Below are 23,471 nucleotides of genomic sequence, written 5' to 3'. Positions count from 1 at the left end.
AAACTCTTTCCCTTATACCCTACAATGTGTGGCTTTTATTGTACATAAGTTATACCTCAGCAAAGTTTATTAAAAAGAAAGAAAGAAAGACTTCACCTTCCAATGCAGCCGGTGCAGGTTTAACCCCTGCTCAAGGAGCTAAGGTCCCACCTACCTCATGGCCATAAAACAGAAACAAAGTTATAACAAATTCAATAATGACTTTAAAAGTGACATCAAAAAAAAGAGAGAATTCTCTGAATGTCTCTAAGTGACAGCGAGTCTATTCCTCTACACAAATGCCTCTGGGGACTAGAGGAGTGTCAGGCTATTCTGGGAGCCCTGTGTCTCCAATGACCCGTTTGAGGCTTTCCTCCTGGCTTGGCCATCGACATCCGCACGAGCCTGTTACCTCGCTGGGCTCCCACACCTCCGTGTGGGCAGGAAGGGATGGGACGGGCCGTCTGAGATTCCCCTGCTCTGAAGCACCTGTGTGTGTGAGTGACTCACGTGCGCATGCACGTATGGGCACATGTGTGGTGTGTTCGTGCTTGTACCTGGGCCCGTGTGTGGGAGCTGTGTTACGAGTGTGTATTGTACTGTGTGTGCTCATGCTGTGTGTGCACAGGCGTTGTGGTTCCGTTGGTGTGTTCGACTCTCTGCAACCCCACGGACTGTAGTACTCCAGGCTCCTCTGTCCTCCACTATCTCCCAGAGTTTGCTCAAATTCACGTGCAGTGTGCAGCGTGTGTGTGTTGATACAATCGTCAGGTTGTCCTGATGACTAGGAACAGAAACTTGCTCAAGCTACCTCTCTAGGTCACATTGGGCTTACAAACTACAATCTTTTTCTGGACTCAGTCTTTTCAGGAGCTTCCCAGGTGGCACTAGTGGTAAAGAACCCACCTGCCAATGTAGAAGATCTCAGAGATACAGTTTGATCCCTGGGTCAGGAAGATCCCCTGGAGGAGGGCACGGCAACCCACTGCAGTGTTCTTGCCTGGAGAATCCCATGGGGATTGTTGCAACAGAGGGGTTGTTGCACCTGAGATCTTAGCTATGGCAGGTATGTGGGATTTAGTTCCCTGACCTAGGATCGAACCCTGGGCCCCTGGGTTGGGAGCGCAGATCCTTAGCCACTGGACCAGCAGGAAGTTTCAGGATCCTTTTAAAAAGGGCCTCCAACGTTGTATGAGCTTCAGGCCTGGGATAAATGGTCTCACCCTGGGTATCCATCCCTTGACCCCAGAGCTCTTCTCACAAAAAAGGAAGAGTCTCTTCCCCTCTCTTTGAGTCTGGACCAGACTCGGAACTTACTTTGCCCAAGAAAATGCAGCAGAAGTGATGGTGTGCCGTTTCCCAGCCCCAGCCTGCAGGAGCCTCCTGCATTTCCTTTGTTCTTACGCCTCTCTACTTCCTCCTTGAGAACACACCAGGCTAACCAGAGGATCAAGAGCCACGCTGCTCTGGCCAACAGCTCGCTGACTCCCAGACACGCAAGGGAGCCCAGCTGAGACCAGAAAGACCTCCCAGGCTAACCCGCGGCCTCACAAACTTGCTACACACCACTGAACTTCGGATAGCTCATTGCAGTGTTATTGTGATTGAAAACTAAAAGACGATCCCACGAAATCCAGATCCACCCAACAGCAGCTGCCTCATTCTCCACTCCGCAGCTTTAGCTGCCCTGTGGTTTCTGTTCACTCCAGTCCCCTCTGCCTTCTGACTTTTCCGTGCAGCTCTTCACAGATGGCCCGCTCTGCCCCTGCTATCTCAACACCTCACCTCACCTCTCCCTCTAATGTGGTTCAGATCAGAAGGGCCCTTGGACCACTAGCCATCCGTGGCTTGTGATTCAAAACTATAAGTTGCTCTAAGCTAAGAAAGCAATACAAGTTCATTTCAAGAAAATAAATTGTGAAATACAGATAAGGTTAAAAAAAAAAAAAAGGATATAATTGCCTTCATCTCATCACCCTGAGATAATCACTTTTAACTTTCAGGTTTATACTTCACCCGTCTTTTATCTCTTTATGCAGAAAAGCAAAGTTATTCCAGAAATCAGGAGGGGACACTAATGTGTGAGTTCATATCACTCACTTCTCAACAGATTTCCATCACAAACAACACCATCTCCTTTGAGAAAAAGATGTCCTATAAAACAAATATCATCAAGAAGTTTGGTTTTAGGGAATTCCCTTGCAGTCCAGCGGTTAGGACTTGGAGCTTTCACTGCCAAAAGCCTGGGTTCAATTCCTGGTCAGGGAACTAAGATCCAGCAAGATACGTGGCACAGCCAAAGGAAAAGAAAAAGGATGGCTTTAAAGCTTTGGAGGGCAGAACCAATTCATATTTCTTTTTGGTAGAAATGTCTCCAGGGACTAAAATCAAAAACTCCTCTTGGTCACATTGGACTTGCAGACTACAGTCTTCTTCAATTTGCAAAAGTAATGTGTATTCATTGTTGAAGAATAATGAAACACAGAGGAACCCAAACAGTGCATGGTAAATCAGTTCTAATGCCACCCCAGAGACAACCACTGTTAAATATAAGTATATGTTTCTATTACCAATTTTGTGTTCCTTTCTTTAGAAAAGCAGTTTATTTCAGGTTAAGTGAAAGATCACTCCTGTATGACTTTACTTCATCAATTAGTTTATTACATTTATTAGGGATTTTTAATACAGAAAAATTCCAAAAGTAAACAAAGCCAATAATGCCCACTTTGAAATAATCCCAGTTAACATTTCTTTAAAAGGCAATGCAAACAGAGTTTTTTTAAGTGTGGGAGAGACAAAAGGAAAAAGAAAATTCTCCTTTCCAACCCCGCCTCACCATGTCCAGAACCTCAAGGAAACCATTGTCAGACTCTGTTGCCTCTTTTTAAAAAAAGCTTATGCAGGGACTTTCCTGGTGGTCCAGTAGTTAAGACTCCAAGCTTCCAGTGTAGGAGGCATAGGTCTGATCCCTCGTTGGGGAATTAAGATCCCATATGTCACATGGTATGGCGAAAAAAATTTAAAAAGTAGATTTTAAAGCTTATGCATAACTAGAATATGCGTCTAAGTGAAGTACACGTAACTCATCATACAAACAAACCTCTCTGCCCCTTCGTCTTTTGCTTAATAATATAGTTTTTTCCAAACAGCACATACAGATTTTCCTCATTCTTTTATCATTTACAATATTACATTGCATGTAAATTCTAGAGTTCATTTCACCAGTCCCAACTACTGGATTATCTGCCCCTACAAGCACTACGGTGAGCAGTCCTGTACATATATCTTGGTGCACTTTTGGAAGCAAAGCCCTAGAACTGCTGAGTGGGAAAAAATTGGCATCTGTAACTTTGATCAGTTCAGTTTAGCTCAATTGCTCAGTCATGTCTGACTCTTTCTGACCCCATCAACTGCAGTACGCCAGGCCTCCCTGTCCATCACCAACTCCCGGAGCTTGCTCAAACTCATGTCCATCATGTCAGTGATGCCATCCAGCCACCTCATCCTCTGTCGTCCCCTTCTCCTCCTGCCTTCAATCATTCCCAGCATCAGAGTCTTTTCCAATGAGTCAGTTCTTCACATCAGGTGGCCAAAATACTGAAGCTTCAGCATCAGTCCTTCCAATGAATATTCAGGACTGATTTCCTTTAGGATGGACTGGTTGGATCTCCTTGCATTCCAAGGGACTCTCAAGAGTCTTCCCCAACACCACAGTTCAAAAGCATCAATTCTTCGGCACTCAGCTTTCTTTATAATCCAACTTTCACATCCATATGTGACTACTGGAAAAACCATAGCTTTGACTAGATGGACCTTTGTTGGCAGAGGAATGCCTCTGCTTTTTAATATGCTGTATGGGTTTGTCATGGCTTTTCTTTCAAAGAGCAAACATCTTTTAATTTCATGGCTGCAATCACCATCTGCAGTGTAACTCTGATAGATATTGTCAATTGTTCTCCAGAAGGCCCTAGTGTAGACTCCCACCCATGGTATATGTGTATGTGCCTGCTTCCCCAAGTCTCAGCCAATGTTGACCATAATCAAAGTTTTAGCGAAGCATTCTATATTATTTTTTTTCAGTCAGGGTTCCCCAGAAAAACAGGACTAGTAGGAGATCTATCTATAAAGACAGATTTCGTCTAAGCAATTGGCTTATGCAACAGTGGGAACCAGCAAGCCCAGCATCTGTTGGGCAGGAGCCAATGCTACAATCTTGAGACAGAACTTCTTTCTCAGGGAAAGCTCAACGTTGCTCTTAAGATCTTTCAGTTAACTGGATAAGGCAAATGTGGATTATTGAAGACTTACAAGCCACCAGTCCCAACTGCATAACTACCTGCTCCTACAAATGCTCCAATGAGTGGCCTGGTACACCTATCTTGGTGTAACTTTGCAAGCGGAAGTTGGTTGTAGATGTTAGCCACATCTAAAATATCCCTTCATAGCAATATCTAGATTAGTGTTTGATTGAATAGCAGGAACTATAGCCTCGCCATGTTGACACCTAAAACAAACATACCTACCCAAGAGAAATGAAAACATATGTCCTCACAGAAATGTGTAATAATAGATGTTCATAGCAGCATTATTTATTAGTAGCCAAAAAAAGTGGGAACATCCCAAATACCCAACAACTGATAAATGGAGAAAACCGAAATGTGGGATAGCCATATAATGGAATATTATTCTATAACAGAAAGGAATTAATTACTGCTGCATGCTAACACATCGATGGACCTCAAAAACAGGACGCTAAGTAAAAGAACCAGTCACAAAATATCACATATGGCATGTTTCCGTTTATATGAAATGCTCATAAAGCCTCTCTATCCATAACCTTTGCTCATTTTTCTATTGAGAACTTTCGAGAGCTCTTGATATTGCTAGGTGTTTAACCCTTTACCTGGCACGCGCTGTGGTGTGTCAGTCACTTCAGTCACGTCCGACTCCTTGCGACCCCCAAGACCTCAGCCCACCAGGCTCTTCTGTCCATCTTGCCAATATTTTCCCGCTGTCGTTTCTCATTTGATTTTGTTGCTTTATCTTCTAATGATCAGAGTATTTTTTTTCCTATACAATCAGATCTATCGATCTTTTTCTTTATGGCATCTGAATTTCCTGTCTTGTTACAAAAAAAAAAAAACAAGGTTGCTAAGAACCACTGTCAGAGCCACAGTAACCACTCCATTCATCTTGGTTTTCTAAATGTTCCCCTGAATCACGAAATCACAGGAAAGCAATGTATTTAGACACCATTAGCCCGGCTCCATTGAGAGGCCTCTACAGAAGTGAGAGTAGATGTCAGGCCCCGGCTTTTAGCAAAGATCGATACAAAAGCTGGAGGAAAAGCTTCGCATCTTCTGCAACATTACAAATGCCCATTTTGTCATTCAGGCCTCTTGTGTAAGGATCCATACAAGAGATTCCTCTCAGCAGCTCATGCCAAGAGAAAAAGTACTCACTGATTGAAAGGACTCAGGCATTTTTCCTGGCAATAAAGTACCACACACTCCATCTGGCTTCCCATTTCATCTTGACTGCCAGGAAATCCAGAACCAAATGGAAGCTCAGACGCAGGAGAAACCCAACCTTACTTTGGGGAATTTATGCCAGGCATGATCAGGCAGCATCGTTAACTGCCCTCTGGTATAGCGGTGTGCATGCCCACATGCTTAGTTGTGTCCGACTCTTTGTGATCCCGTGGACTGAAGCCCACCAGGCTTCTCCATCCATGGGATGGATGGGTTGCCATGTTCGCCTCCAGGGCATCTTCCCGATCCAGGGATGGAACCCATATCTCCTGTACTGGCCGGAGGGTTCCTTACCCTCTATGGTGGGTTTTGCTGTAAATCACCTCAGGTCCCTTTTGGATGTGGATGAGACACAAATAGGGACATAAACAAAATGACGAGAAGAGAGAACAAAGACACTTGTCCAAACGATGTCAACGCTAACCCAGAGGTTTCTGTCACAACCACGATTAGTTAACATTCCCATACGTGCTCCCAAAAGTGGAGGTGCCCTGGAAAACCCAGATCTGAGGCTTCTCTGAGCAGTGAAATTTGGAGCACACCCAGAGTAACTTCAGGAAAATCCTGGCAGCTATTGAGTGGAGACACTCCTTTGTGCATCTAAGATAATAGATTAGCCAGACCCCTCCCTAACATTTGGGGGACCAGGGCTAGCATACAAATGGCGGCCCATATACCATGTGTCTCGATATTTTAACAGTCTAAAGCTAGCTAAGAAAAGAATCTATCAAATCAGCATTTCCCTGATGGTTCAGTGGTTAAGAATCCACCTTACAATGCAGGGGACTCGAGTTCAATCCCTGGTAGGGGAACTAAAGATCCCACATGCCTCGGAGCTACTAAATTTGTGGGCTGCAATTACTGAGCCTGCAAGCCACAGCTAGAGAGTCTCTGTACCGCAAGGAAAGATCCCGTGAGCTGCAACTAAGACCCAGGGTAGCCAAATAAATAAACACATATTTTCTTTAAATCTATCAAATCTATGCATCTGGACTTCCCTGGTGGCCCAGTGGTTAAGACTCCATGCTTCCACTGCAGGGGAAACAGGTTAGATCCCTGATCTGGTAACGAAGGGGCTTCCCAGGTAGCACTAGAATCCACCTGCCAGTACAGGAGATGCAGATGTGGGTTCAGTCCCTGGGTTGGGAAGATCCCCTGGAGGAGGGCATGGCAACCCACTCCAGTATTCTTGCCCGGAAAATCCCATGGACAGAGCTGCCTGGCAGACTACGATCCATAGGGTCCAAAGAGTCAGACATGACTGAAGCGACTTAGCACGCATGCATGCTGGTAACTAAGATCCCACAGGCCACACACTATGGCAAAAAAAAAAGTGCATCTGACCTTCCTACCTTGACAAAAATACCTGCCTACCAACGCAGAAGCCAGATTTGAATGTATCATTCTCAGAAGTTCTGCTCCGAGACATAGCAGCCTAGTGACAGATGTCTCCCTATCCTCAGCCCGCCGTCCACAGACATTCCCCTGCCCTCCCCACTCCCGCACATTCCACACCCCAAGGCCCTCAGGAGAGTGTGTATGTGAACACCCAGCCTTCACACCCAAGCTCTGTTCACATCCCAGCAAACAGCCACCCCTTGGCCACGACTCAGACAACACTAGCAGTTAGCTTGCAGCAAACTATAGTCTATAGCGGGGACACAAGTCTTTGAGCTCCATGGACCACTTATTTCATGGGGAGGGACACAGCCAGATAAAGACCAGACATAAAGGTGGCCCTGGGTTTCAGGGGCAATCATTCAATTTCTAAACTGATCAGCTCTGAGCTCTCCCATGGTGGCCCAGAAAAAAAGTTTTCCCCCATCATCAACTGACTCCTAACATGATCATCTTCACGGAGTTGCTGTTTTCAAAAAGACCAGCCCAAGCACATCATCCCTCCCTTGCCTCCGGGCAGAATTCCACTGGATCTGAAATGCTGAACCCCATCACCCTGGACTGAGTCCTCACTGAATCAGAAAAGGTCCCAAGAAAAGGGGACTGTTTTCACAGGAGAGAAGAAGGTGATGGTAACTCTTCACCCTGGAGAGGACAAGGATAAGGGCAGAAAGAATGAGAATCTGTCCTATCTTTTAGTAAAACTGGTAGATGCAGATGGACAGACTGACCCCTCACATTCTAGAATATTCTCTCTAGGAAGCACTTCTTCCAGTTTGAGGAAGTTAGATTTGAGATGTAAATTATTAAAGCCACTGCATACAACAAACAAATGGAGTCTTTTCACCAGGGAGAAAATAAAGGAGAAGAAAGAGAAGCCGCTCAGTCGTGTCCGACTCTTTATGACCCCACGGACTATAGCCTAGCAGGCTGCTCCATCCATGGGATTTTCCAGGCAAGAGTACTGGAGTGGGTTGCCATTTCCTTCTCCAGGAGGAAATAAGAACTGAACAGAATTTGGTTCGGGAAGTGGGACTGAGGAACCGTGGTCAAAGAGCGTCCAAAGGCAACATCGTGAATGACCCCTGCTAGTGATCCAGTGCCATGGTCTGACCCAAGGAGGCCCTGTCGATCTCTACAGTTTTTCATTTTGTTTTTTTTTTTTGTATTTTTATGGTTTTATAAGTTGAGCTAAAGCTGGCATCTCCCAAGTCTTTCCAGTGACCCTGAATGCTTGCCTTTGGACAGTGGCTACTGTCCACTTTGAAACTAATGCATTTACCCAGCCATTCATTCATCGAGGATCCACTGGCTATCAGCCTCTGAGTGCATGTTTATTTATTCCCTATTGCTTATGATTTTCTTTCAGGTATTGCACCTGAATTTCCAGGTAATTCTCCCCACTACTTCCTGCAAGCACAGAAGTAGCCAGACCCTTCTTTCTCAGACTCTGTGTCCCTTTGAAATGTTATCCTCTCCAAGGCCAAGTGCATATTCTTCCCAATGTGTATATCCAGACATCCTCATTTTTTTCATTCTATAGACTTTCCCATAAGGGAGACCCCCAGACACAGGTATTCCAAGAAGCAGATGCCAAAAGGGTTAGGAAATGTTCAGGGATTTTGGACTTCCCTACTAGTCTAATGGTTAAGACTCTGAGCCTCCAACAAGGGTTTGATCCCTGGTAGGGGAAGTAAAATCCCCTATGCCTCGAAGTGTGGTCACAAAAAAAAAAAAAAAGTGCAAGGATATTATTGAGGGAAATACCTATGAGAGCAATGGGGTGGGAGAGGCAGGAAAAGCAGTCAGACTGTGATGAAGATGTCGACTTTAAAAAGATGCACAGCATGACAGTTGCGAGTTAAGTTTCATTTGGGGCAAAATGACTGCAACCCGGGAGACAGCACCCCAGCTGGCTCTGAGAGACTGCTCCAAGGAGGTAGTGGGGAAGGTCAGTATGTGTGATTTTGGTGAAGGGGGAGTTCGTGCAATTGAGCACCTATTTTACAAAAGGTATGTTTCTGCTAGTTACGAGGAGCCGATATCACCGTGAAGAGATTTAGTGCTTTCCTAGATATGAAGAGATGCGAGGACTAGGGTCTTGAAATCAAGTCCTGAAAGTATCTAAAGACCTGTTCTACCAGTTTTTCTGGAGCACATAGTGCCCCCTTCTTCACCCTGAACTCCCTTCCGGGCATCTCAAAGGTCAACAGCTGCAGCAACACCGGATTCAGTCTCCACAGAAGCAGATGTCAGATGCCCTCGCACGGGTGCATGCTAAGTCGCGCCAGTGGGGTCTGACTCTATGCGGCTCTACGGATCGTAGCCTATGTCCATAGGACTCTCCAGGCAAGAATACTGGAGTGGGTCGCCATGCCCTCCATCAGGGGATCTTCCTGACCCAGAGATTGAACCCAAGACTCTCATGTCTCCTGCACTGGCAGGTGGATTCTCGGTAAAGAATCTACCTGCAACACGGGAGACCTGGGTTCAATCCCTGGGTCAGGAAGTTCTCCTGATGGAGGGCATGGTGACCCACTCCAGTATTCTTGCCTAGTGAATCCCATGGACAGAGGAGTCTGGCGAGCTACAGCCCATGGGGTCGCAGAGTCAGACATGACTGAGTCACTGAGCCCAGCATAGCGCCACCTGGAAACCAGCAGATGCCCTTGGGAAGCACCAACTCATGGTTGACCCAGGTCTGTCCCCAGGTGAAGGAGGAAGAGCAGGAAGGTTGGGTAGACGTGTGCAAGGCTGCTCTGAAGTCTCTGGAAGTTTCTGCAAAACTGCAAGAGAGTCCAGGAGCCAAAGTTGGCTTTTAGGGAAGTCTTGCTTCTCCCAGGAACAGACCAATGACGGCCCACAGTGCGCAGCAGTGAGACCTCAGTCAGCAATGCCCTCGGGGCTGGAAGTCTGAGAGGCACATTCTCAAGGTCACCCGAGAGACTGATTAACTTGGGTTGACACAAGATTTCCTTCATCCTTTCATGCCACGTTCAGCGGTTTCACGAGGAAATCCAGAGCTTGGGGTGTGTGTGTGTGTGTGTGTGTGAACATGTGTGTGTGCGTTTAGAAGGAGCCCACTCCCACAGCCCCAGAACCTCTCAGCCCCCTCTGTTGCTCCCTTTCAGACCATCCTGGTGGGGGACAGCGGCGTGGGGAAGACCTCCCTGCTGGTTCAGTTCGACCAGGGCAAGTTCGTCCCGGGCTCCTTCTCGGCCACCGTGGGCATCGGATTCACAGTAAGCACTCTGGGCTTGGGGGCCCTGCTGGGCCTCTGACAGGGTCCCGGCGGGAGACAGGTGGACGCTCACACTGGGTCATTCAGGAGGTTTAATAAAACGGCTATTGGCCGAGGTGCAGGCAGGGGGTGGGGAAACCAGGAGGGAAGTGGCAGGGCCCTTGGGCAGTTTCAGGGCAGCCATCCCACCTGACGTCTGAAGAAAGGGAAGAGGGAACCGTCAGCAGAACCAGGAACAAAGAGGGCTGTGTACAGAGGGCTGCCCTGACCCCAATGGTGGAACACAGCCACCGTCGGAGCCCACCCGGGAGGCAGCCGGGGCAGGAAACTGGCCCCTGTCCCACACTGCTCCCCTCCTGCTCCCCGTCCACCTCCCTCTGGGGCTCCCCATGACCGAAGACAGCTAGAAGGCAAGGGAGCATCCTGACATAGATACAGGGCAAGAAGAAGCCCAGAGAGGCAAAGAGGTAGCTTAAAAATTGCGCATAAGTCCTTGGGACTTCTCTGGTGATCCAGTGTTTAAAACTTCGCCTTCACATGCAGGGGGTGCAGGTTCGATCTCTGGTCTGGGATCTAGGGTCCTGCGTGCCTTGTGCCAAGAAACCTGAACAAAACAGAAGCAATATTGTACCAAATTCTTTATGTTGCTGTTCAGTCGCCCAGTCATATCCAACTCTTCGCGACTTTATGGACTGTAGCCCACCAGGCTCCTCCGTCCGTGGGATTCTTCAGGCAGGAATACTGGCGTGGGTTGCCATTTCCTCCTCCAGGGCATCTTCCTGACCCAGGGATCAAATCTGCATCTCTTAATCTCATGCACTGGCAGGCAGGTTCTTTACCACTAGTGCCACCTGAGAAGCTCTTTATAAGACTTTAAACTATTTATAAAACTTTTTTAAATGGTCCACATTAAAAAAAAATGTTATACACATGTCCAAACTTGGCATTGTCCTGTGGATCCTAGGGCACTGGCAGGTCAAGGGTTAAAGTTCAGGTTTTCACACTCTGTCTCTCCCTGGACACACCACGGGGGAGAAGCTCAGATCGAGGAAGCATCCTCAGGTTTTGTCTATTCTTAGCGCCTCTGCAGGCCGCAGAGCGCTTCCTCTAGCCCACATCCTTATTTCTCTCCCCTTTCACTATGCCTGCCAGCGGCTGGCAGTGACCTTGAATCCTGGGGAAGCCTTTGGAAAGCTTTTTGGCCCTCTCTTGGATGGTGGCAGGGGCAAAAGGGCCTTCTTTAGGGGTCCCCAGAATCCTAGTATCTGGAGATGCGGAAGGACAAATGTCATTTCTTGGGCAGCATGGGTGTTTGTAAGGCCAGCCTCCCAGACCAAACAGAGCACCAGGCCTGGGAGGTGCTGGGACACAGCAGAATCATGCTGGCAGGACCCCCCAGAATCTGGACTTGACCACTGGGTCGCCGTGCAGAAGGCAAGGGACCATGATGGAGCAGAAATGAGAGACTGGCCAGGGTATGTGCCAGCTGAAGTTCAGCCGCAAAAACCAGCACCCAAGGCTCCTAGTGCTTCGAGCAGCGAGGCTGAGTCCAGGAGGGGCGGGGCCACACTGGCAGCCCCCAGGCTTTGGACCAGGGTGCCAGGAAGCCGACCAGGATGGGAGTACCAGGCGTCCTCCACCGCGGGCCCGCATCACCTGCCCCTCAGCATGCAGGGCGCGTGTGTGCCCACAGTCACCCTCCTCACTCACTCCATCCCTGTCCTTCCGTGTGTCAGAGGGTGAGAGGCAGAGAGGGGGTGGGGGAAACTGATTCACGCTCCTCGGAGGCTCAGGGGTGGGACCTCTAACGTTTGCCATCAGCCTGGTGAGAAAAGCGAGGCGACTTGCCAGTGTGAGAAGGAAGAAAGCGAGTGGCCAGCAGCGCACGGGCCGGGCCCGCCCTCCCTCCTGGACCTTGGCTGCGTGCTTGGCCCTGGTTTGGACCTCAGGACAAACCCACGGGTAGCTTATGCTGCGTGAGGGCCTGGGGGCCCGATTCAGGCCTGAGTCTGGGGTCTCCTGGGTCCAGTGCGTAGCCTGGGAGCAGACTGGGCATAAACCCTACCCCTCAGCCCACACTGGCCGTAGAAGGTGGGATGACAGCCCGTGACAGGGGCCACGGCGAGGACATGTGACTAACCCCGGGCCAGGCACCACGGCCCAGCTCCACACAAAGAGGCCTGCAGCATTCATTGGGAAAACACTGGTCTCCTCCACAAGCCCCCTCCCCACTCCTCTGGCTAGTGCCAGGGACTTTCCACTCGTTTCCTTCCCAGAGACGGGTCTCCTTCCAACCCTCTGCTCAGACCAGCTGGATCTCTGCCCAGCAGCTGAAGTCTCCCATGTCCTCTGACACAGGGGCTGGAGGACACGGGGGTCTCCTCCCAACATCAGTGGTCTGGGGGCCCCCAGAGAGCTGGGCTGCCGGACAGTTGATTGTCCACCTGTCGTTTGCACATTAACTTGAAACTCTGCTGACAGCTCGTTGTTGTTAAGTCGTTAAATCATGTCTGACTCTTTGTGACCCCATGGACTGCAGCACGCCATCCTCCCTATTCTTCACCATCTCCCTGAGTTTGCTCAAACTCATGTCCATTGAGTCAGTGATACCATCTGACCGTCTCATCCTCTGTTGCTCCCTTCTCCTCTTGCCCTCAATCTTTCCCAGCATCAAGATCTTTTCCAATGAGCTGGCCATGTGCAAATGTCCTGTGGCCAGCCCTGGCTGTGGTCAGAATTCCTGGTAGCTGGTGGGGGTGGGTGGGTGTCCTGTTGACCCAGCTCATTAGGCTGAGTGGAGCCTGGGCAGCAGGAGAGAGGAGGAGTCCTTGACCTTCACTTTAAAGGAGACAGAGGTGGGGAATTCCCTGGTGGTCCAGTGGTTGGATTCTGTGCTTCCACTGTGGGAGACATGAGTTCAATCCCCGGTTGGAGAAATAAGATCCCACTTGCTGCATGGCCAAAAAAAAGTTAGTAATAATAACAATAAATACAGGAGACAGAGGTGAGTGGGGAGACCACGGGGATCTGCCCGCAGGCCTCCTCTAGAACCTCTGAGCTCATTGCTTCTGGAAGTGGGACCTGCCCAGGTCCTAGGTAGATGGCTCTCAAAGCAAGGTCTTTGCCAACTCCTCTGTCATCATCTGCACCCAACTGGTGGCATAGTCCTGTGGATGAGTTTACTGGGGTGTGAACACCCACAGGGTTCACACAGCAGTCTCCCCAGCCGGCTCCCTCCCCCTCAGTCAGGTCCTCCTGGCTATGTCTTGTCTCAGTGTCCCCTAAACTCTCCAGTCTTGCCTGAACACAACTGTAACATTCATCTTTCTAAAGCCTCATCCCTGGTCCCCACCACCTAGTACCATCAGTGGCTCATCTACTGCCTTCCAATAAAGTTGGAATCCGTCCTGTGCCTGCCAAGGTCTGGCGCGTTCAGTCGAGTGGTTTCCAAACACGCAGGTAATGCACATAGAAACCTCCAGTTTGCCTGCAGTCATGGATCCCAAGCTCACCCACGCGCACGTGGGGACCGGCGGTCAGGCACCTCAGACTCTGATGTAGGTGTTCTCCCAGCTCTGCGGGTTTCTTGCCGCCCCCTCCGCTCTCTCCCCCATCTCCTGAGTGCCCTCCTCTGAACAACCATGAGGCTTCACACAGCAGCATCACTTCCGTACTGGGAGGTTGTGTCAGGGTGTGGGGTGTGACTTGTGTACCGGAGGAGGTCAGGGAGATTGGTTAGGGGTAAAGTGTGGGGTGTGTGCCTTCTGGACTTGGGGGTGATGAGAGGGGCTGGGGTCACTGAGAGACACTGTATTCAGAGGGTTATCTCTACCTCTAGGGAAGGTGGGAGATGTGGGGGTCAGTGAGGAGGGTGTCTGTGCAGTGATGTAGCATGCATGTTGGGAAGTGGTGTTGAGTCCGGTCTGTGACCGTGAAGTGGTGACACGTGTTTGAGGGATGTGAGATGTGTGTGTTTGCAGAGGGGGTGAGGCATTGTGTGTCTATGGTCTGATATGAAGGGCACCCGTGCTCACTGATAAAAGCGGTGCATGCGGAATGATTTGAGGTGCTTATGTGACTTGACTTGAGGTGTGCATGATGTGAGCAGTGTGTGTTTCTGTGGCCTGGGTGGTGTGTATGATTTGAGGTGTGTGTGTGAGGTGTGTGCATGATGTAAGATGTGTATTTGTGGTGTGAGCAATTGTGTATCTGTGGTGTGAGCTGTCTGCTGTCTGTGATGGGGTGTGAGGTATGTGTGTGCCTGGGTGTGACGTGTCTCTGTGTGTGTGTCACATGAGGTGTGTGTGTCTGTCATATGAGGTGTGCACATGTCTGGGTGTGAGGTGTCTCTCATGGGGTGTGATGTGTCTCTGTGTGTGTGTCTCTGTGTGTGTGTGTCTGTAGGTGTGTGTGTCTGACATATGAGGCGTGTGCGTGTCTGGGTGTGACGTGTCTCTGTGTGTGTCACATGAGGTGTGTGTGTCTGTCATATGAGGCATGTGCGTGTCTGGGTGTGAGGTGTTTCTGATGGGGTATGACGTGTCTGTGTGTCTGTCATGTGAGGTGTATGTGTGTGTGTCTGTCATATGAGATGTGCACATGTCTGGGTGTGAGGTGTCTCTGATGGGGTGTGACGTGCCTCTGTGTGTGTGTCTGTGTGTGTGTCACGTGAGGTGTGTGTGTCCATCATATGAGGTGTGTGCGTGTCTGGGTGTGAGGTCGTCTCTGATGGGGTGTGATGTGTCTCTGTGTGTGTGTCTGTGTGTGTGTGTATCTGTAGGTGTGTGTGTCTGTCATATGAGGTGTGTGCATGGCTGGGTGTGAGGTCGTCTCTGATGGGGTGGGGTGTGATGTGTCTCTGTGTGTGTGTCTCTGTGTGTGTGTGTCTGTAGGTGTGTGTGTCTGTCATATGAGGCGTGCACATGTCTGGGTGTGAGGTGTCTCTGATGGGGTGTGACGTGTCTCTGTGTGTGTGTCACGTGAGGTGTGTGTGTCCATCATATGAGGTGTGTGCGTGTCTGGGTGTGAGGTCGCCTCTGATGGGGTGTGACGTGTCTCTGTGTGTGTGTGTCTCTGTGTGTGTGTGTCTGTAGGTGTGTGTGTCTGTCATATGAGACGTGCACATGTCTGGGTGTGAGGTGTCTCTGATGGGGCGTGACGTGTCTCTGTGTGTGTGTCACGTGAGGTGTGTGTGTCCGTCACATGAGGTGTGTGCGTGTCTGGGTGTGAGGTGTCTCTGATGGGGTGTGACGTGTCTGTGTGTGTGTGTCATGCGAGGTGTATGTGTGTGTGTCTGTGGTAAGGTGCTAGGAGTGGGTGGGGTGACGTGTGCCCGGTGTGAGCACTCGGGGAGATGAAGGCTGCCCCAGCGTGTACACAACACTAGAGAGGCCGTCAGGAAGGCTGGACTCCCCAGAGGCTGCGTCCTCCGTCCGCTCTCTCCGCCACCCCTCCTGTCTAAAGACACTCCCCATCTCTGAGTGGGCTGTGCAGCCTCCCTTTGGGGCAACACTTGCCACCCTGGCACCTCCCAGCTCTGAACATCCCTGACCCCCTCTCACTTCTGCCTCCCTGGAGGCTGCCCTTGAACACCCCACCTGACGCTGCAGTGTCCCAGAGGACAGCATGTGACATACTGTGCACACAACACCGCCCACAGGCCCCAGACCCGGCAGGCCAGACAGACACAGCCCAGAGGAGTCCAGCCGGGCCTCTCTGCCATGTTAGTGGGCTTCATGCCCCACTGCTACCAACCTGCCCACAGTGGAGATGCAGCCACACAGCGCTTGTATTTCTCCACCATTTCCAGAGCATTCACACCAATGGGCAACTTTCTCCATCCCAAACCTGCCACAGGACCAAGACGGTCTTGCGGAAGCCGACACAAACCACAGCTGGAGGCCAGAAATCAAGGCATAGGCAGGGCCACACTCCCTCTGAAGACTCAAGGGAAGGCCCCTCCTCGCCTCTCCCAGCCTCTGGCAGCTCCTGGAAGCTCTTGGCATTCCTTCACTCGTAGCTGTAACGCTCCCAGCTCTACATCTGTCTCCACACGGCCATTTTCTCCCTGCGTCCTCTTCTTGAAAGGATACCATTCACGTTGGATTGAGGTCCCACCTCCTCCTCCCTAGACAGTGTATTAAAAAACAGGGACATGACTTTGCCTACAAAGGTCCATTTAGTCAAAGCTATGGTTTTTCCAGTAGTCATGTATGGATATGAGAGTTGGACCATAAAGAAGGCTGAGCACTGAAGAACTGATGCTTTTGAACTGTGGTGTTGGAGAAGACTCTTGAGAGTCCCTTGGACTACAAGGAGAGCAAACCAATCCATCCTAAAGGAAATCAACCCTGAATATTCATTGGAAGGACTGATGCTGAAGCTGAAGCTCCAATACTTTGGCCACCTGATGCAAAGAACTGAATCATCAGAAAAGACCCTGATGCTAGGAGGGATTGAGGGCAGGAGGAGAAGGGGATGACAGAGGATGAGATAACTGGATGGCATCACCAACTCAATGGACATGAGTTTGAGCAAACTCCGGGTGATAGTGAAAGATAAAGAAGACTGGCATGCTGCAGTCCACAGGGTTGCAAAGAATCGGACACGACTTAGCAACCAAACAATAACCTCTCCTCTAAGACCTCATCTTAAATAATTATACCCGCAATGACCCTACTTCCAAATAAGGTCACATTCTGAGTTGTTAGAGCTTAGGACTTGAGCTTCTCTCTGGGAAGGGGGGAACCACAATGCAACCCACATCAGCCTGGTTGGCAGAGGAAAGCCAAAGAGGACCAGACCACATCCCCTCTCTCCTTCCCCCTCAGTCATCATCCTCTTGGGCTAAAACCCTGCAGGGTTCCTGTGTGAGCCCTCAGGACACTGAACGGACTGGGGCGTTATTTGAGACCAAAGCCTGCGACGCCCAAATAGCAGGCAAGAGGGCACATAGGCAGGGCTCTGTGTCCTCCCTGCTCGCGTCCCTCCCGATGTGGCATGAGGTTGTGGCACACCCACTTCCAGAAAACAGCTCCTGGGACTTCCCTGGTGGTGCAGCGGTTAAGACTCCGCGCTTCTAAAGCAAGGTGGGTGGGTTTGATCCCTGGTCAGGGAACTAAGATCCCACATGCTGCACTTTGAGGCCAAATAAATAAATAAATAAAAACAGTGCTCCATGGAAAATAGCTCCAAGTGATGCCTAAAGTTACAGGGCAGGAGGCAGGTGTACACATACAGTTCCCACGAGGCTTATGGTCGCCCGTAAGCCAGGCCTGCCCCTTGTCCCCCACCCCCAATACCTCATTAAAGAGGTGCAGGGCCCCTGCCCCTCTACGTGCCCCTCACCCAGTCCCTCTGTAAAGTACACACCCTGTTCCATGGGAACCTGACTGCACTTATGTAGGATTTGGGATCAGGTAATTGAATGGTGGGATGGCATCACCGACTCGAGGGACATGAGTTTGAGTAAGCTCCGGGAGTTGGTGATGGACAGGGAAGCCTGGCGTGCTGCAGTCCATGGGGTTGCAATGAGTCGGACACAACTGAGCGACTGAACTGAATTGAATTGAATGGTTAGCCCAGGCCAGGGCCCCTGAACTTTGCTCTGGACCACCCCTGGACACACTCTTAGTCTCTGTCAACGAAAGCAGGAGGATTCCTGGGAGGTCCTGGAGACTCAGCTCAAACTGATTCACAACTTTATGAATTCATTTGGTACCAGGCTTTAAGACCTACTAGGTGCCAGAGGGGAGGGCCACACGTGGATAAGGCTAGTCCTGCCTCGAGGAGCACCTGGATTGGGAAGTGGGCCGGGAAGCCCGCCTGGGAAAGCTCTCCCGGTAGGGGACACTCTGGGCACAGCCCAAGAGGTCAGGGGGGAACAGGGGAAGTGTCAAAGTCCAAGCACCGGCCGGGGGCCCAAGCAAGTGTGCTGCATAGTGAGTACCCATCGGTCGGTAAACACAATTACATTCGGATGACGTCGAGCTAGGGCCCCCTAGCAAAAGCGAAACTGCCTGCAAGCTGCGCTCAGAACGCAGGCGTGCTCTCGAACCCCGCGCCGCGCGGCCCAGGGGCGTTTCCACTCTCCCCGGACCCCGCCCCCAGTCCCCCCACCCCAGCCACCTGTGGACCGCAGGCCGGATGGAGCTCGGGCGTCGCCTGCCGGCCGCGCTGGGCAGCCGCAACCCGGGCGCTAGCCCGCGGGTCCCAGTGATGCCAGACCTTCCCCAGAAGGCGGGGTCCCCAGGGACAGCTCCCCGTGGAACCCTAAACCTGGCAGCTGGCGGCCCTGGGGAGCTGTCCTCGGCTGGATTTGGCCTACGCCCTCCGATCGGTGCGGCTCTAGGAGCCTGCCTGCCCCCTTGAGAGCTGACTCTGCGGTCCTGCGCGCCCCCGCGGGACAGCCAGCTCCCCGCCAGCGTCGTTCAGGTGGCGGAACGGAGGGAGGAGCCTGTCGGGGTCCCGGCCTGGGGCGGTGGAGGGGAGAAGGAGCGGGCGGAGCTTCAAGCGGGGCGTTTCCTGCCTGTCCCTCGGCCGCCGCGGGCCCCAGCTCACCTCTGGTCCAGGGACATGACGGGCACGCCTGGCACCGCGGCCACCCGGGATGGCGAGGCCCCCGAGCGCTCCCCACCCTGCGGGCCGAGCCACGATCTCACGGGCAAGGTGGGTGGGCCCCGCGCCCAGCGCTAGGGACTACAGTGCCGGCTCTGGGGTGGGGTGGGGGGCCGGGGGCCGCCCTTCCCCCCCGGCCCCAGCCCCTCTCTGGCTGCGGCTGCGCTGGACTCATCGCATCCCCGCCCCCCCCACCCCCGACAGCCAGGTCTTCCCAGAGTAAGCGGGGGAGGGTCGAGACAGCCCCCGGGCCCATGCCAACGTCCAGGGATCTGGGAGAGAAGAGAGGTGCGTAGGAAGTACTGAGTGACTCCCCACCCCCTGAGGACCCCAGCCCCTTTTCCCTCTGCCTCACTTCGGCCAGTGCGAGCCCCGGGAACCCCGGGCTTCTCGCTAGCCCCTGAGCCCACAACTCAGCGCTTGTGCGCTGGGAAAGACACTCGGAAGGGGCTCCCCCTGACGGCGGGGAAACTTGCGCTTTATTGCCCTTCTCCCAGGGTGGACTAGGAGCCCAGCTGCCCTCAGGTGCGACCTCTTCCCCCTCCCAGCCCTGCAGCCAGCTGCGCACACCTTCTGGGCGGATGTTGCTAGCCAGAACAGTAGACTCACCTGGGAATTTTTTAGACCCTGAGAATGATGGGAGCAGTTAGGCACTAGTATCCCACCTGGGAGAGTTTAAGTCAGCTCTCTGGGCCTGGTTCCCGCTGCGGGTGGCCCTGGTCGAAGGAGGTGGGGTTGCTGGTGGACACTGAGCAGTCTGCCCTTCCTCTGCACCCTGGGAGCAGACAGGAACCGGGATCTCTGAAAGAGGGAGCCCAGAGCTTCCACTCTTCCTCCCTAGGGTAGGGTCGGGGAGAGACGATGAGGGGGCCGGCTTGTCTCCTGCAGCACGACCTTGAAGGAGACCTGCCTTTCTGGGTGCCTTGCTTTCCTCCCTCCACCGCCCTCCCCCCCTTCTTTCAGGGGAAGCTAGTCTGCAAGTCACCCGCCCAGAGCCGTTGTTGAGATAGGCGCCCCAGTGTGGGCTGCAGGCAGGAAATGGGCCCCCAGTGTGTGCAGGGGAGGGGGAGCCACTGAGAACCAGTCCTGGGCCATGGGGCACTGCCTGACCTCCTTGCTTGACAAGCCAGCTGGGTGTTTGCCTAGGAGGTGGCGAGGCTGGGCAACTGTTTGTGTTTGGTGGACTTGCCTGGCTGGGTGGGTGGCTGGCATCGCTTACTCAAGGCAGCTGTGATCTCTTAAGTACACAGCTGCTTGCCTTCCCTCCCTCTCTCCCTCCTGCCCCATCGGGTACTAGTACCCAGGAACCAGGGAGCCATGCAGGCTCCAGAGAGCTCCCCAGCCCCCAGCCCACCATCTGTCCAAGAAATCATCCATCCTTCCTTCTAACCCTGTGGGAACTGCCACAGAAAGGTTAAGGGATCTTCCCAAAGTCCCCCAGTCACCCATGTACAAGCCAGGACCCCAGTTTTCATGCACCTTTTGCTCAACTGGCCATCTAATCCCATACCCATGGTCACAGCAGGAAAGCCTTTGGGCTCCATGGTCAAGGTCAAGGCCCCCCAAAGAACTCAAACCTTAGTCCCTGCTCCACTCATTAAGCATCTCTTCAGCCAGTTGGAAAAAATTTCAGCTTTAGGTCTCAACCCCTGTTCTCTGAGTTTGAGGAGTGTCAGGACAGAGGGATCCCCTCCCTGGCCCCACCCTACCCCATCCCCAGAGCAGAGGAGCAGAGACTGGCCAGACAGTAAAGGGACAGACACACGTCCACACACACTCTCTCCCACCCCACCCCTGCCCCCCCATGCCAGTTTGCAAGCCATTTGTCCCACTTGGGAGGTTACTGCGGAAAGCATTTCAGGCTAAATGTCTCTCTGCTTTAGTATAAATTTGAGCCTTCCCTAATTCACGCAAGGCTTTTACAAACATAAGATGTCATTAGGAACTTCCAAATAAAGGTGACCAAAAATAAAACACCGGAACACGAGCAATTTTAGAATATGCCTTGGCAACTGACAGAGGCCTACCCGCCTCAGATCCTGATACCCTCCCTTGGGTGGGAATCCCTGGCTGAATTATTAATGCTTCTCTTTCTGGCATGGTGGCACGCAGGTGTGGAACACACAGCAAAGGATGGGATCCCAGCGTGGCGTGGTAGGGGGCGAAGGGGGCCAGAATCTAGACGCATGAAAAGTGGTTGTTCTCGGGGCCACAGAGCACATTTGGGGGCCTCTTGGTTCTGGGGTCTCAACTCGGCCAGAAGCCAGATGAGGACAAGAGGGTCCGAGAGAGCAGCTGGGAGGCCAGCAGCAGCCCGGGAGAGTGGAAGAGAGCAGGAGGCAGCAGGCTTTCCAGAAGCAGGTGCCCACTCAGGGCTCAGCATCCTTTCCCGGCCCTCCCTGGGAGCCCAGAGTCTTGCCCCAGCGCCCCATTAACTGCCTCTGCCCCCATCTCCTAGGTGATGCTTCTGGGAGACTCGGGCGTCGGCAAAACCTGTCTCCTCATCCGATTCAGAGACGGGGCCTTCCTGTCCGGGACCTTCATAGCCACCGTCGGCATAGACTTCAGGGTGAGGTGGCTGCAGGCTCCTCCTCCCAGCGGTGAACCAGGGGTCACAGCTTCAGGCACGGGGGGACTGTCCTCTGCTCCCTGAGCTGACCCCTCAGGTCTGCAGTGGTTCACCCTAGAGGTGGCCAGCTTAGAGGAGTCTGGGCTTGCGGGGATCCCTACCCCCCTACAGAATGAGAAATGAGAGATCTTAAAATCCTGCCCCTGAGCAGAGCAGACACACCCCCATGGTGTTAGCCGGCCTCTCGGGCAAGACGTGAGGTCAGCCGGTCTTTCTGGAGCTCAGGGCAGCACCGCAGGGCACGAGGTTGAGGAGCTGGACTGGTCCTATGGAGAGAGAGCAGCAGCCAGCAGCGCACCCCCTCACCGGGATGAACCCATCTTGGGTTGGCATCAACAGATTGGCATCGGGGTTGCCGAGCACTCTGAGCACCGCACGGCCCCAGGGGCCAGGAGGGCTCAGGCCTAACCCTGGCAGCGGGGCTCTCAGAGGCCGGGTGCCTCCTCCCAGTAGAAGGGGAAGCTTCACCTAGCGGTAGAACCAGTGGGCGACCAGGGCAAAGACAGCCCTGCAGATCCGTCCGCTGAGGTCTCCGAGATGCTGGTGGGCACCTCATCTCAAAGAGCTACTTTGCAGCGCTGAGAGTGAGCCCCAGGAGAGGCAGACAGAAACAGGGAAGAGGCAAGACCCCCCGCCCCCACCCCAGGGCTCGGCCTGTGTGTCCTGCTGAGCCCTGGGGGGTGGGGGCAGGCACGTTCTCAGGCTCCCTCGCCTTGGTGTGTTGTGAAAAGGAGAGACGGTGTCCACAGAAGACAGGACTCTGAAGTCGGGCTGCCTGGGGACAGAGTCCCCCTGCCCTGATGGGGCGATCTGACTGGAGACATCTCCGGGGCTCATCAGACACCCTGGTACCCTGGGGGAGCGGCCAGACAGGGTGCCGGCTGTTGTGCAGGATTCAGCAGGATGCAGAAGCCAAGCCGCCTCCCCCGCCCCCTGCACCCACCTCTCCGTCTGCCCTTCTCTCTTTCAGAACAAAGTGGTGACTGTGGATGGTGTGAGAGTGAAGCTGCAGGTGAGACCAGCGGCTGCGAGGGCTGGGGTGGAGGGGGCGGCGGCTCAAGGATAGGGGTGCCTGCCCAGGCTCTTCACCCACCCACAGGAGGCCTGCAGCCCTGCCCTCAGCCTGGGGTAATTTCCTGTGGGGCCCAGGAGAGGAAACGGCTTTTGTTTGTTTGATGTCTGCAGAGAAAGCCGTTCCCAGGCCCCTCTCTTCTGTCACAGGCGGCAGCTCCAAGTGCCTTCAGACAAGCTCAGGCTTGCTGCAAATCCTCCCCAGTGTCACGGGCCTCACATGCTCTAGGAGGCTAGACACCCCTAATCCCTGGACGTCACCACTCAGGGCAACAGCATCAGATGAGAACAGAACTCATTAACTCGTTAACTGCCACCATCTGGCAGGTCACCAGGCGCTCACAGGTCCCTGAGAAACCAAAGAACGAAACCTCTCACCTCCCGCCCCTCATACCACAGCAAGGGTTTTGTCTGCTGAGCACAGAGCTTTCCCGCTTCTGACTGTCTGTCCTTCCCTCCCTAGATCTGGGACACGGCAGGGCAGGAGCGGTTCCGCAGTGTCACGCATGCTTACTACCGAGACGCCCAGGGTAAGGGCCTCCGGCACGGCGCCATTCCCCAGCCCGCCTGTAACAGTCACCCTTCTGCCCCAAGTCCCTCCGCCCCGTATGACCTCTCTCTCCCCCTCCAGCCTTGCTCCTGCTGTACGACATCACCAACAAATCTTCCTTCGACAATATCCGGGTAGGTTCTCCCTACCTAGCACTCGCCACTCTCGGGACCCAGCAGGGCAGGACCACTTCCTGCTTGTGGGAATGGGTGGAGCCTGGAATACTGCTGCCTCACTAAAAACCCGAGCTGTGACTCAGAAGTAATAAACTCCTCGTGGGCAGCTGATTGCCATGTGGGCATGAAGGCCAAGCAGGCTGTGTGCCACTTGCTTACCCCTGCCTGTGATTCATAAGTGCACTTCATGACAGAACGTTCAGAAAGTCCCCAACTCCACCCTGGACAAGAACTCAAGGGAAGAGCCCAGGCAGAAAACGTCTACCATATATGCAGCCCA

At 52.7% G+C, this 23,471-nt stretch overlaps 1 protein-coding gene and 1 long non-coding RNA gene across 4 annotated transcripts in view; one reads left to right on the top strand and one right to left on the bottom strand.

Annotated features, from left to right (window-relative positions):
- Positions 1-23,471, top strand: part of RAB37 (RAB37, member RAS oncogene family) — a 65,861-nt gene that overhangs the window by 39,065 nt on the left and 3,325 nt on the right. Inside the window, exons 1-5 of one of the 3 annotated variants that reach the window (XM_069543988.1) lie at positions 18,363-18,816; positions 21,224-21,334; positions 22,365-22,406; positions 22,929-22,995; positions 23,097-23,149. In XM_069543988.1, coding sequence (XP_069400089.1) covers positions 18,724-18,816; positions 21,224-21,334; positions 22,365-22,406; positions 22,929-22,995; positions 23,097-23,149 — 366 coding nt within the window. In that variant the 5' untranslated portion in view covers positions 18,363-18,723. Of the gene's footprint in view, positions 1-10,039; positions 10,151-18,362; positions 18,817-21,223; positions 21,335-22,364; positions 22,407-22,928; positions 22,996-23,096; positions 23,150-23,471 lie in introns of those variants that run through there. The other 2 variants (XM_069543989.1, XM_069543990.1) reach the window with 2 other exon arrangements.
- On the bottom strand, positions 10,225-19,719 carry LOC138415410 (uncharacterized). The gene is made up of 2 exons (XR_011247220.1): positions 19,375-19,719; positions 10,225-10,753 (listed from the first exon to the last, which is right to left on the bottom strand). It is a non-coding gene; the product is annotated as an uncharacterized lncRNA (long non-coding RNA).

This window comes from Ovis canadensis, chromosome 11 (assembly GCF_042477335.2).
Source record: "Ovis canadensis isolate MfBH-ARS-UI-01 breed Bighorn chromosome 11, ARS-UI_OviCan_v2, whole genome shotgun sequence".
In the NCBI taxonomy this organism is placed as follows: Eukaryota; Metazoa; Chordata; class Mammalia; order Artiodactyla; family Bovidae; genus Ovis; species Ovis canadensis.
The sequence above is the reverse complement of the archived record's forward strand: the minus strand, read 5'-3'. Positions and strand labels throughout refer to the sequence as shown.